Source organism: Orcinus orca, chromosome 2 (genome assembly GCF_937001465.1).
Source record: "Orcinus orca chromosome 2, mOrcOrc1.1, whole genome shotgun sequence".
Taxonomy (NCBI): Eukaryota; Metazoa; Chordata; class Mammalia; order Artiodactyla; family Delphinidae; genus Orcinus; species Orcinus orca.
In genome coordinates this window covers 83,072,401-83,087,238 of record NC_064560.1, presented here as the reverse complement: position 1 = coordinate 83,087,238, position 14,838 = coordinate 83,072,401, and the positions used below count along the sequence as shown (strand labels likewise).

Genomic DNA, 14,838 nt, shown 5'->3' with positions numbered 1-14,838 from the left:
CATGGCTGGCAAGATATACTTCAAGGGGGACCTTTAATGTAACCATCTATTATACAACTTTCTCTGGATTCTCCTCTTACTTGACTAGATGCTCTTTTTCAGTATCTTTTGCCTGGTTGTTTCTTGTCTCTTTGACCACTGACATTAACATGCCTTTGTCCTGAGAGTTCAAATAGAGAATTACTCCCTTGGTAATCTCATTTAGTTTCATGACTTTAAACATCTAGTATCTGGATGGACTTTAAATTTATGTCTCCAATACAGACCTGTCCCCAGAACTCCAGAACACTATATCCAGCTTCCTATTTAGCACTTCCACTTGAATGTCTCTGTTCACTTGGATGCCTCAAGTGAACATGTGCAAAATCAAACTCCTGAAATTTGCTCCCATACCTTACCCCTCATATTTTTGCTCATCTTAATTTAAGGATGGCAAGCCCATCCTTAAATTAAGACATCTAAAATCTTTAGAGTCATCCTTTTTCTCACACTCTTTCAGTCCATCAAAAAATTCTATTGGCTCTATCTGTAAAATATATTCAGAATCTGACAACTATTCACTACCTCCATAGTAACTAGTGTAGTCTAACCTACCAGTGTCTCTCATCTGGATTATTGTAGCAGCTTCCTAATTAGTTCTACACTGCTCTGCCCTTGTTTACTACAGTCTCTTCACCACAGGGCAACCAGGGTATTCTTTTAAATTATAAGTCTAGAAAAATGGCAGTAGCAATAGAAGCATAATTTTTCAATATCTTCAAATTTTAATATAGAAACCAGATAACTAATAAAGAAAACCCAAAACCCATGGAAGCATTTACAAAAAACACTGCATTGCCAGGTATCTGCATGAAATCTGAAATGCAAGTGGATGGGAACAAATAGCCACAAGACCTGCATGGTAATGACATCAGTGTGAAAGAAAGCAAAGAGAAGCAACTGGGATAACAGATGTAAGGAAAGGATAACCCCCAAATAACTAACAGGTTTTCACTGGAAGGTTCAGGGAACCAATTTGAGAGAAGCACCTGAACCTCAGTCTTAAGTAGGTTTCTCAAGAAGGGCTGATGTGAACAATGTTGCCTTAGTTCTTACTCTTTCTTATCAATAATTTTATGCCCTCAAAAATCAGTTTTGCCGGGCTTCCCTGGTGGCACAGTGGTTGAGAGTCCGCCTGCCGATGCAGGGGACACAGGTTCATGCCCCGGTCCAGGAAGATCCCACATGCCGCGGAGCGGCTGGGCCCGTGAGCCATGGCCGCTGAGCCTGCGCGTCCAGAGCCTGTGCTTCACAATGGGAGAGGCCACAACAGTGAGAGGCCCATATACCGTAAAAAAAAAAAAATCAGTTTTGCCAGTTACAAAATCCTTGACCCACATTTTCTTTTCTTGAGGATCTTAAATACTAAGAGAGAATGAACCTTAGACAATCAAAATTATTAGACATCAACATAAAGACTAAGGATGAAGTTATAGTTATAGTTTCTTATAGAACTAAGAATAACTGATGGCCAGAAGAAAAAGAATATTATGTAATAACTGTATCTCAGTTGTTTTTATAATATAACTATAAGAAAAATATTGGGGAGAATGAGGAAAACATATTCTAAAAAATTAACCATTCTCCAGTTATATTGGTGATGGTATTATTGATAATGTTATTCTGAGTCTATGTGCATAATAATAAGGATAAAGTAAAGAAGATTATGGAGACTAGCATTCTTTCATCCCCTGTATTACTGAGAAACTGAATTCTCAGTCTGGATGAAAGGAGATAGATGTAATACATTAGAGATCAGGTAATACCCCTGTAGGACTGAATTTGAAATATATGAATTTATGAGATATTTTATCTTTTAAAAAGTGTTCTGCATATTTGTGTGTATACGTATTTGTGTATATACATATATCGATACACATGTATTATGTATGTGTGTACACACATTTACTTATTTCCTAGCTCTGTCGATTGAAGAGGCCTAGAAACAATGACCAATGCAGTAGCAGTGAGCATATCTCACTAAAAGGAGCAAGAGCTTCTTGGAAAAATGTCTAATGCTAGATCTGAATGCTCTGTCATACTAGATGGCAAGGAATCTCTCAAAGACTGCTAGTGTTTTATCAAAAGACTCAGGAACTGACTTGAAAAGTTTACTAATAGACAAAAATAGGACAATTTGAGCATCAAAAAGGATAATTATTGTAACCGATTGAAATTGGTAACCAAATAGCAGATGAAAAGAAATGTCTCCTTATAAAATTATTCTAGCTAATAAATGAAAATGACTCTTCCACCAGTTTCCCCTCCCTTTCCAGAAAAATTCAGTCCTAAAGCCACTAGAAGAGAGAGCACCAAGCAACCATCTGCACTGGCTGGATGGCTGGAGGCAGCAGTGGCACAACGGTGGGTGTCAGAGTAGGCTAAGGAGGGGTGCCAGGTATGGAGGTTCAGAGCCCAAGCAGAGCACAGGGAGCTTCCATGTGGGGTAGGACACCATGGCCTGGTGTGGGGAATCAGAGCCAAATGAGGAGGGTAATCCATGGAATGTAATCCTGGCACAGTCTGTCAGGGGAGTCTTGCAAAGGGTGTGAAACCCAAGCAAGCTGAGAATGGCAGAAGAGCCCAGAGTAGGGAGTTGGAGGCCAAGCAGGAAGATAACAGTATGCATAAAGAAAGATGCATGATATGTTAGATGGATTGTTCACATAAGTAAATATATTAAGGATGAGAGAAGAGAGTTAAAAATAGACCCAGGGAGAATAGAAAATCCTGTGGTGGTGAATTGGAATTGTAGGTATCGGTTTTAACTCGTGTTTTCCATTATATATATAAGTAGAAATAAATATAGATGTAAAGTGTAGGGATACACACACACACACACACACACACACACACACACACACACACACACACACACACACACACACACACACACACACACGTGACCCTTGAACAGTGAGGGTGGGGGCTGGGGCACCGGCCCTCCGAGCAGTCAGAAATCTGCCTGTAACTTTTACGGTCGGCCTTCCCCTCCAAAGTTCTGTGTTCACGGATTCAACCAATCCTGAATCCTGTGGGACATACGTAGTGAAAAAAATCTGCGTATAGATGGACCTGCACAGTTCAAAGCCCTGTTGCTCAAGCGTCAACTCTGTGTATATATAATTATATATATAGTTATATGTTTTTGTTTTTGTTTTTGCGATACGCCGGCCTCTCACTGTTGTGGCCTCTCCCGTTGCGGAGCACAGGCTCTGGACATGCAGGCTCAGCGGCCATGGCTCATGGGCCCAGCCGCTGCACAGCATGTGGGATCCTCCCGGACCGGGGCACAAACCCGTGTCCCCTGCATCGGCAGGCGGACTCTCAACCACTGCGCCCAGTTACATGTATTTTTTATATTTATTTATATAATAATATACACACATTTTCTAGATCTTTCCACTAAGAATGAGGGTCTGGGAGCAGGAACACCCTGATAGCATTGAGCACATCTAGTATACCCATGTAAGTATGAAGGTGAGGTAGTTCCCTGAAAGGGATAGATGGGTTCTTTTTCCACAGGAAAGGATGCTGGCTGGCAACAATGAATGATGATCAATGTAGGAGGCAATATATGCACACTGATTTTTTCATCTTATATGGGGATTTCTTAGGCTGTTACATTTAGAAATACAGGCTTAAGCATATTATTTACAAATGGAAGGGGAAGCAGTAGCCTTAAATTTAGACTATGTACCTTTCAAATAGAGGAGGTGAAAGAAAAAAGAAGTTAATATGTTTATGTCTTCCTGTACATCACACCGAAGAACAATGTTAGTTCCTAATGTGGGCCCAGTCCCCTTTCTTACACTTTTATAAATCTTCCCAATGATCCTAATGAACCTCCCAAAATTGACCGTGATAAAAGTTAGGGATCCTTACAGAGAAGCCCTTACATTTCACATTTGCCAGTGACAGGTTTGAACTTAGAGTTGTTAGAATTTGTTCAAGTTTTGAGAAGAAAATATCTGACCTTAAAAAATTCTCCATAAAGCCATTTACCTGACAGATACTTCTCATGTTCTAGGCTAGGAGTTATGAATCCTTCACGTTTTCTTTTCATGCTAGAAAAAATTAACATGCCAGAAGTAACTCAAATAGCAATTTCTGTATTAATAAAAACTGCACCCTCTAAACAGCTCCTATTCTTGCCCTGTAGGGAAAATACAGCTTTCAGGGCTTGAGTCCTGTGACATTCTATCATTATTTATAGTATGAATCAAAATCTAATGTTTTTCTTGAGAGGGGCTGTATTATTTGTGGTACTTCTTTGGAGGCAGGGAATAAAACAGAGGTTTAGCTCATGTTACCTAAGCATCCCCTTGATTTGGCATTCTTCCTTGAAAGATAGGTTCATATGAATCCCAGATTTGATTTACCTCAGGGTGAAATACAAGCCTCTTGTATTCTGTGAATTAAAATGGCCCTTGTGCCTCCCTAAATACCCCTGGTTTTCAGTGGAATGTGAGCATTCTTGGTAAGAATAGTGCTAGATTCATATGCATCCATTGCTATGGCTGGATATTCAGTTACATGGTGTGCAGGCTTTATTCAGCCAAAAGCTGAAGTGGCTACTTATCTGTCACACAATGAAGTTCGCTGCCAATATTCATCCACATGATAAGGTCAGTAACTTTAATCGGATGGGACTCTAGCCCATATTCGATTCGGAAGAAAAGAAGTATGTTGCTCTTATTCTATTTTTGTATTTTTTATATTCCCTTTTTCCTTTTGTTAGGTTGAGACTTTCTGTCAATGAATAGTAATAAGAGTTGGTCATTTATTGAATGTCTACTTTAGTGAATGCTGTTAGGTACATTACATTAATTATCTCTAATCTTCAGAAGCTCTGAAAGAAAAAAAATATATATATAAAATCTCCACTTTCAAGTTGAAGAAACTGAGATTGAAAGTAGATAAATAACCTCCCCAGGGTTTACATATGTGGTATGTTCTGGAGCCAGAGTTTAAGCATAGGTATTTCTGATTTTAGAGTTTGTATTTATTCCTTGACTTATCGAAGTAAACTTCATATGGATAGCTTAGGTTTAAACTGGAGTTCACCAGGGCCTTTCTGAGCTGCAATTACTGTTGTATTCTTTGAGGAGTTCAGTTTTTTTACATAAATACATTTCTAGATGAAATTATATTCTAAGATATTATTCATTTGTGAATGAAATTTCCTTATTTGAATTGACTAATATGGTGTGGAGACAAAGCATGAAATTTGAAGATTAAAGGCCTAGGTTTCTAGTCCCAATAATACATTTACCAGTCGTGAGGCCTTGGGAAAGTCACCTAATTTGCCTGAGCCTTGGCGTCGTCATTTTTCAAACAGGGATGGACAGTGTTTTTCAGAGGACTAAAAATGATCATGTACATGAAAGCATTTTGTAACATATGAGGTTATGGATACTATTAATATTAATGTAAAGAAGAAATTTCTTCTTAGACCATTCATCATTAAATATCTATTGAGGGTACTTATCTAGAGGTGCTACGGATAAGATGGTGAATGGGTCGACAAGAACCCTGTCTCGGGATTTCTGTAGTGGCGCAGTGGTTAAGAATCCACCTGCCAATGCAGGGGACACAGGTTCGATCCCTGCTGCAGGAAGATCCCACATGCCACGGAGCAACTAAGCCTGTGTACCACAACTACTGAGCCTGTGCTCTAGAGCCCACGAGTCACAACTACTGAGCCCGCGTGCCACAACTACTGAAGCCCTCGCACCTAGAGCCTGTGCTCCACAACAAAGAGAATCCCCCACGATGAGAAGCCCGTGCACCACAACGAAGAGTAGCCCCCGCTCGCTGCAACTAGAGAAAGCCCATGTGCAGCAAGGAAGACCCAATGCAGCCAAAAATAAATTAATTAATTAATAATAAAAAAAAGAAAAGAACCCTGTCTTATGAAGTTAATACTGTGCTTCTGCACTGTCCAGTATGATAGCTTCTAGCCACATATGGCTTTTTAAATTACTAAAATTAAATAAAACTTAAAATTTAGTTCCTCAGTCACACTAACTATATTTCAAGTGCACAATAGGTACATTTGGCTAGCAGCCACCATGTTGGACAGTACAGATATGGAACATTCCCATCATTACCAAAAGTTCTGTTGTAAATCTCTGCATGGGAGAGACTTATAATAAGTGATTTGAAGGAATAGTCAAATCAGAGAAAGCAATGTTTGGCCTAAAAACTTAGGGATAAGTAGGAATTTTCTAGATAATGTGGAGGTGGGGGAAGCATTTCAGAGGAATGAATGAATAGCATTTGCAAAGACACTGAAGCAGGAAGAGCGGGATTTAGATCCAGGAAGACCTCGTGCATACAGAGCCTGTGTGGCAAGACTAGCCCTACATGGGAGGAATCAGTCTTCCTTGATTGTAATAGGAGAAATAAGGGAGAGTATGGGTGAAGTGCTGATATCCTTGTAGATTTTGTGGCAGAAAGATTTTCTGGTTCCAGTAGCTTCCATTTTCTCTATAAGATGTAAGATCTTCATATGTGAAAGTAATGGGGAGAAAGGAATGGGTGGAGTTGTGAGGAGACTGAGCAATATATGAAGCAAGTCTTTGTAGGAGAGTGAGCAGACTAGACAAACGTATATTAGTAAGATTCTGAATCTGTAGTCATACCAGTCTTTTGCATGGTATGACTGTTTCTCAGTATCAAAAATGGAAAAGGCAGGCAGATGTTCACTAATCCAGCTAAATAAATTAATGTATGCAAGGCACTGAGAGGGATGCCTGGCCCACTAAACAAACATTAATGATTGTTACCATGGCTGGGGGTTAGCTGTAGGAGTAACAGAACAACAGAAAGGGAATGTAGCACACGTTTACAAGAAAGTGATTATAATGATGGCCTATGGAATCAATCATAGATAAAAATGGAAGTAAGGCAACAGGGAGATGATGCATAGGGGAAAAGTGGAGAGATCTGGGAAAGTGTCTGGTGAGTATCTGCTGGTAGGATACTCAAGCAAGTAAGTTGAAAGGAGAGGAAGATTGATCAAAGAGTAAGGTATATGAAACAGAAGAAGTAAGGGCTTCAAAGAAATATTACATACGTTCCCCTTACTAAAGAATCTTACGATCTAGGAAATATGTGTTATTCTTGGTGAAAAGGAAATAATTGCTCTGTTGTCTAAATGACATCAGCAGTGGCAGGAAATCCCCAAATTGCCTGTAAATTGGAAAATGGAGAGTTTGATATTCTGAGTGTTTACAGTGCTTATAACATGGTATCCAAGGCTACCTTGAAGATTTAAATCAAAATATGAAAACCTGCTCAGGGTCTTATACTCATTTTCTCTGCCATCATACTCTCACCTTTCCCCATCTCCAATTCTGTTCTAGTTTAAGGGTCACGTGGAAACTGATGGCAGCAATTGCTCCAGCTAATCCTGTGAATGGACAGTACTGTCCTCTAGATCTATTTTGTGTCACAAGGACTAGATTGATGTTTGTGAACATAGGATAATACCAGCCTTAGGAGTGGTTTGTTTTTCTTCCCCTTAGGTGCTCTATGAAGCAGTTTCTAATACAATAATGAAAGTAACTTTTGTTTAAAAATATTTAGGAAAATGAAATATTATAGTCTAATACATTCATGCCATTCTTCTCTTTCATTTTGTATCCAAGGCTTCAGCGATTAGCCAAAGATCTTCTAAAACAACTACAAGTACAAGACAGTGGCTCATGGGCAAACAATAAGGTTTCTGCTTTAGATCGTACCCTTGGTGAGGTCGCTAGAATATTGGAAAAAGAGGTATGTAACTAATCTCTGGCCTCTGGCCTTAATCTTTATGTTTCTTTCTTATTATGATGGGCCCTGGGGCTATAAGGCAGACTCTCAGTATATGTGTTTCTTCGGTGTTTCCAAAAGCTGGTCAGCCATTGGTGGATATTTTTTCTTTTTGTTCTTAAGGATATCGAAGTTGTTTTTAGTTGTTTTAATTGACGTCCACTATGGCAAAAATATATTCTTTAGGTCATGGTTTTCTCAGTCATATTTCCTCCCACACAAACAACATGAAATTATTTTAAATGAAATCAGAGTAGTAAAGATACACAGTTTTATGGCAGAAAATACAAAACTTTGAATTATAAAGCTCATATATCACAGATTTTCACAAAATACCAACTTCCTTCCTGTTTCCAATGGAAGATTTGGTAGTTTTCTTTAATGACTTAGAGTTATTAAATGTTTCAGTGACAGTTTTAAAAATCCTTAATGATTTTTAAAGTATTTATTATTCACTATAGAAAAATTTAAATGTACAAAGAAGAAACAAAACTCCCTGTAAAACCCACTATTGACATTTTATTGTATTTTTTCTAATCCTTTTACTGTACATTTTTACATTATTTTATCTAACTCATTTTATCATAAATTTTTTCTCATATATTTTAAAATTCTTTTTTACTGAATGAACATATCACAATTTACACAATTTATATCACTTAGGTGGTTTCTAATTTTTCTACTTAAGGTAATGACTATCTTTGTTTATGAGCTGCATTTTTTTGTTTTCTGGGTTTAAAATGTATTATATAATATTTTATATATACAAAAGAATGTAGTGATAAAAATTACATAAATACGTGAACAGCTGCAATCTCATGACCAACCTAAGAACTAGATTGATCCCAGTACATTTATGGTTCCCACTGTGTTCCTTCCTCACCCTATCCCCTTGCCTCTGCTCCCTCTGAGGGAAGTACTGTACAGAATTAAAGGGGTATCCTTTCTTTGTTTTTTAAAAATAGTGTTATTGCTTTATCACATTAATATATATTTAAATAATATATTATTTAGTTTTGCTTGTGTTTAACCTTTATAAAATATCACACTGCAGACTTAACGTGATTTTTTTCAATCAAAATTATGGGTCTAAGTTTTATTTAAGCTTGTAAATGTAGCTGTTTTTCATTTATTTTCTCTGTTGTATAGTGAGTACTACATTGTGTTAGTAGTACATTTTTTTATATTGTTCTCCTGACAGTAGATGTTCATTTTTGGGATTGGATGTGTGTGGGGGGGCGGTGGGGAGAGGTAGAGAGAGAAGGGGCAATTCTGCTCAAACAATTTTTGTATCAGAGCAAGTGAACAAGAATTTCTCTAAAGCAGGGAGCCTCAGACTTCAGTCTGTATCAGAATCACCTAGAGGACTTGTTAAAACACCTTGGATTTCTGATTCAGTTGGTCTGGAGTGGGTCCCAAGAATTTGTATTTCTAATATGTTCCCAAGTGACACTGATGCTGCTGGTCCAGGGACTATACTTTGAGAATCAGTGCTCTACTCTAGGGGATATGCCTCATGGGTGGAATTACCAGGTTTTCAGTCATATAAATGATCAGCTTTACAAGATAGTGCTCAGCTGCATTTTGGCATCAGAAAATACAATCCTCTATAGGAACTGAGAGCAGCATATTCACTGTGATATCATGGCAGAGCCACATAGAGTCAGTTCTTTTGTATAACATGTCCCTTTCAGAGTATGAGAGAGTTCAGAAGCTGTTAGCTGTCCAACATGTACTAGGTGGAGTGTTTGGAGGTTTTATATACCTTGGAAAAATCTCTAATTATTTTAAAATTAGCAGATACTGATTTTTTTTTATAAAGGGTACTTATACTTTGAACTAAAAGGCATTTGCTTGAAGATACCACCATGTATACTGTATCTCATGAATACTGTTTCAGACTGAAGTAATCACAAAATTTTTGAGGAAAAAGTAAAATGATCTGTATAAGAAAGGTATTCAGTATGGTATTTCAGTATGAAAATCTAAGTAAAGTTATTTCATTCACAAAGGGGCAATTTACTGGAATACCACTGATCCCTTATAATTTGAGGGAGAAAAATGTTGTCTGGCTCCCAGCCTAAATGATCTGTGTCAGGAACCTTGCTGCAAAGCTGTCCTCAGAGTATACACTGCAGGACCACCTAAGAGTCTAAACTTACCTACAATAAGATCCTTTTGCAACTTTTATAACTAAAATCCTTTTTACCTAGCCAAGACAGACTAACTTTATGTGAACTTCTGTTCATAGAGTTATACGGACATTTCAGTGTAATTCAGCTGATGGTATTTATGATTTCAGTCTAGGAATTATAAATAACCATTCCTTTTTGTTTGGAAAACTGCCTGGAGTAACAAAATCATTAACACCAAAGCCAAGTACCCAGTGAAGGATTTGAAGACAGCCTAGAAGTGATGGGGGTGGGGGTGGGGGACTGGTAGAACTTGGGCAGGCACTCACTGAGGAATGGTGAGAGATTAATCTTGAGGTCTTTGTCCTCTAATTTAGACCTCAACACACTGATGCTTTCTGTTACTGCTTTGACACAGTTTCCTTAGGTAATTTTTCTGAAGTTCTGAGAAATGTTTTTAGGACTAACAGGTTAAATGTGTGATGCACAAAAATGCTCTTGTCACAAAAGAGATTTGGAAACTGAGGAGACCTGGGTTTTGGAATACTTACTGTGTGTCTCACGTCCCTTCTGGCTTTTTGGGTTCTCTGATTCTGTTCAGAAATAAAACGTTTGTAAGCTTTCTTGCATGTATTATGCTTTTTAACAAACCGCAGCCACTTCTGTAAGAAATATGGTGATCTAGGGGACTTGCACCAACTCTACCATCAAAAACATCTAAAAATTCTGGAAAAAATTTAAAAGTAATTTTCTTAAAAGCATCAAAGAGCTAAGGAGAAATAAAGAGTTATCAGGCCAAAGAAAAAGCAAGAGTTTAGACAGTTTTGCTTATAACTGAATGCCCCAAGAGTATTTGCCAGGCTGGCAAATGTGAATTACGATTTTGCAGGCCTCATGGGGTAGGGAGACAAAAGTACAAGCCTAAGGGCTACCTAAGGTATGAAGTCTAATAGGAGATTTTCCCTTCACCAAAACCACCATAGCCTGCTCCCCGACGTAATGGTGAACCCTCTCACCTGACCTCAGAGACTGCAAAGAATGTGTCTCGGTATAGTGCAGAAGTTATAACCATAATCCAGCCCTGGAGTAGATTTGCAGTCCAAGTTCACATTACCTGTATTATATCAAATGGTGAAGTGAGTTTAAAATAGTCCCAGATTGGTTAGTAGCATCCCCTAGAAACCTGGCAGAAGGAAATGCGAGTCCTAATTGGAAGAAGACACCTTTATCCTAGGCCTCAGGTAATTTTTGTCAAGTAATTTTATAAGAACGAATAGCTGCAGTCAAAAAACAAGCACAAAAGTGGATAAGTCATTATGAGTAAGAGCAAGCAGAAACTAGAACTGCAAGGCTTTGTAAATACCAGTCACAGATCATAAAACTGTTCTTTTACGTGTTAAGGAAACAAAAGATAAGCTTGAAAATATTTAGTTATAGACCTAACAGCAATGACAGAGGAGGTAACTCAGAATAGTCCTCTCACTGATGACAATGAATAAAGCTAGACAAAATACAAACTGGAACTGAATTGCTAATAAAGTAGTGAAGAATTACTGGTCTAAGATCTGGGAACATGGCAGGCATTTTGGGGCTGGGTACAATTGGTGATCCAAAAGGGGCGGATGAGAAGCTGAGTAGTACTTTTGATATTATTGCAGAACTGGTGGGGAAAAATTGTTGGAGTCTAGAACTGTAAGTCGTAGGACAGTGGCCAAAAACCCATGTTTTGGGTTGGGACCTTAAAGGACTGAACTGTAAACAGGAAGTATGCCAGTCGTTGCACAGACAGCAGATAAACGGGAAATCATCTGGGTAGCTGGGAAAATCCCATCATTGGAAAAAGCAGTAAAGTGATCTTGAATTGCTAATACCCCCAGGTACCTAACAAAAGCAAATGGATAGTCTACTCTGGAGGAAGATAATAATCAACCTAAGTCTCAAATTACTTCAACAAAATAATTTTCAAATATACTGTCTGACAGAGAAAGATAATTAGGCGTATAAATGGCAAGACAACATGGATAAAAATCAATAGAAACAGGCCAATAGGAGCTCTAGAACTATGCCTATTATGTTCAACGATATAAGTATTAATTATTTTTTTAAAGGTACAGCACATTTGAAAGAAAATAGAAGTTTTGGAACTGAATATTTTAGTAATTAAAATCAAGAAAACTGTACGTGAGATAACAGCAGAATAAACCAGCTGGACAGGGAATTAGTATACTGTAAGGTAGGTCATAAGAAAGAATCCAGACTGAAACATGGAGAGAAGATGACATGGAAAACACAGAGAAGAGTGTAAGAGGCATATAATATGTAGTGAAAATGCCTAATGTATGTATAGTTATTCAGAAGGAGAGTAGAGGAGTAGAAACATTATTTGAAGTCATCATCATTTAGCACTTTCTAAAACTTCTAAATCAACCCACAGATTCATGAAGCCAAATGAAGCTCAAGCCAGGTAAATAAAGAGAAATACACACCTACAGACATCATAGTGAAATTGGAGAAAATCGTATTACAAGCCGATCTCATTCATGAACTTGGATTCAGATTTCCTAAACAAAATTTTGGCAAACCGAATCATGCAATGTATTAAAAGAATAATATATAACAACAAAGTTGGATTTATTCAGGATATTCAAGTTCGGTTTAATGTTGGAAAATCAATCATAGCTTATATTAATAGAAGAAAAAAGAAAAAAAATGATCATCTCGAAAGATGCAGTAAAAACATTTGGTAAATTCAGCAGCCAAACAATTCATGATGGTAAACCAGGAATAGAATGGAATTTCCTTAATCTGACAAATTGTATCTACAAAAAAAAAAAACATAGCTAACATCATAAGCTAATAAATAAGTTTAACAAGGCCACTAGATACAAGGAGAGTATAAAAAAAATCAACTGTATTTATGATATCAAAATATTATATAGGAATAAATCTATCATGTTCATGGATTAGATTATTCATATCTCTTGCTTAAAGCTGCAGTAATTAAGAAAGTGTGCTGTTGGAGCAAAGATGGAGAAAAAGAAAAATGGAACACAATTAAAAACATAAATAGTCCTATTCAAATGTGTATGCTTGTTTATGTATGTATGGAAAAAGGAGGCACTGTAAAGCACTAGGGGAAAGTATGGTCTATTTTGTGAATGATGCTATAGTGATTAAATATCCTTATTTTTAAAAAATGAAACTTGACCTTACCTCACATCATAAACAAAAAATTAATTCCAGATTGACCTAAATGTAAAAAGAAAAAAAAGCCTTTCGGAAATAAGAGAAGAATATCTTCTTGACTTTGGGGTTTTGCCTGGACAAAAAAAGACATTAACCATAAAGGGAAGTGTTGATAAATTTGCATTAAAATAGGAACTTCTATTCCTCAAAAGACACCAGAAAAAAGAGTAGAAAGACAAGAGAACAGAATGGGAGAAGATCTTTATATGTACAACCCATGAAGAAGGGTATCCAGAGTATATAAGGAATTCCTACAAATTAATGAGGGAAAAAAAAAAAAACCTACCAACAACCCAGTAGGAAAATGATCAAGAGAATAGGCATTCCAAAAGGAGGAACTTACTCCCAATGCAGGGGACACAGGTTTGATCCCTGGTCGGGGAACTAAGATCCCACATGCCACACAGTGCAGCGGAAAAAAACCAAACCAAAACAAAACCAAAAGGAGAAACTTAATTAGCCAATAAATATATGCAAAGATAGTCAATCTCTTTATTGATCAGGAAAATCCAAATAAAAAACGCAGTGTGGTACTGTGATTCACCTATCACAATGGCAAAAATTAAACACTGAAAATACCAAGTATCAGCAAAGATCTAAAGCAATGGGAATGCTCATACACTGTTTGTGATAATATAACTTGGTACTACAAGTTTATTTTTTTTAATTAATTTTTATTGGAGTATAGTTGATTTACAATGTTGTGTTAGTTTCTGCTGTACAGCAAAGTGAATCAGTTATACATATGCATATATCCACTCTTTTTTAGATTCTTTTCCCATATAGTTCATTATAGTATTGAGTAGAGTTTCCCTGTGCTATACAGTAGGTTCTTATTAGTTATCTATTTTATCAATATATATAGTAGCGTGTATATGTCAATCCCAATCTCCCAATTTATCCACCCCTCCACTTTCCCCTTTGGTAACCATCAGTTTGTTTTCTATATCTGTGACTCTGTTTCTGTTTTGTATATAAGTTCATTTGTACCATTTTTTTAGACTCCACATGTAAGCGATATCATATGATATTTGTCTCTGTCTGACTTACTTCGCTCAGTATGACAATCTCTAGGTCCATCCATGTTGCTGAAAATGGCATTATTTTGTTCTTTTTTATGGCTGAGTAATATTCCATCGTATTATATATGTACCATATCTTCTTTATCCATTCATCCGTTGATGGACATTTAAGTTGCTTCCATGTCCTGGCTATTGTAAGTAGTGCTGCAGTGAACCTTGGGGTGTACGTATCTTTTTGAATTATGGTTTTCTCTGATGTATGCCCAGGATCAATTAAAGTTGAAGGCATGCATATCATATTTTACTTCTAGGTTTATACCCTAGAGAAATTAATGCATATATGCACCAGGAGACACGTACACAAATGTTCAATAGCAGCATTGTTTATAATTACCAAATATGGAAGATAACCCAAGTATCCATCAACAGCTGAATATATTAATTATGGTATGTTCATGTAATGGAATATTGTTCAACAGTAAAAAAGAATGGGGAGACGCAAGAGGGAGGAGATATGGGGATAAATGCATATGTGTAGCTGATTCACTTTGTTATAAAGCAGAAACTAACACACCACTGTA

The 14,838-nt window shown here is 37.1% G+C and overlaps 1 protein-coding gene across 2 annotated transcripts in view; it reads left to right on the top strand.

Annotated features, from left to right (window-relative positions):
- The window catches only part of SCAPER (S-phase cyclin A associated protein in the ER), a 504,096-nt gene that overhangs the window by 261,441 nt on the left and 227,817 nt on the right, over window positions 1-14,838 (top strand). For both annotated transcript variants that reach the window (XM_004276347.3, XM_033440145.2), the window contains exon 23: window positions 7,695-7,821. In XM_004276347.3, the coding sequence (XP_004276395.2) occupies window positions 7,695-7,821 (127 nt within the window). The remainder of the gene's footprint in view (window positions 1-7,694; window positions 7,822-14,838) is intronic.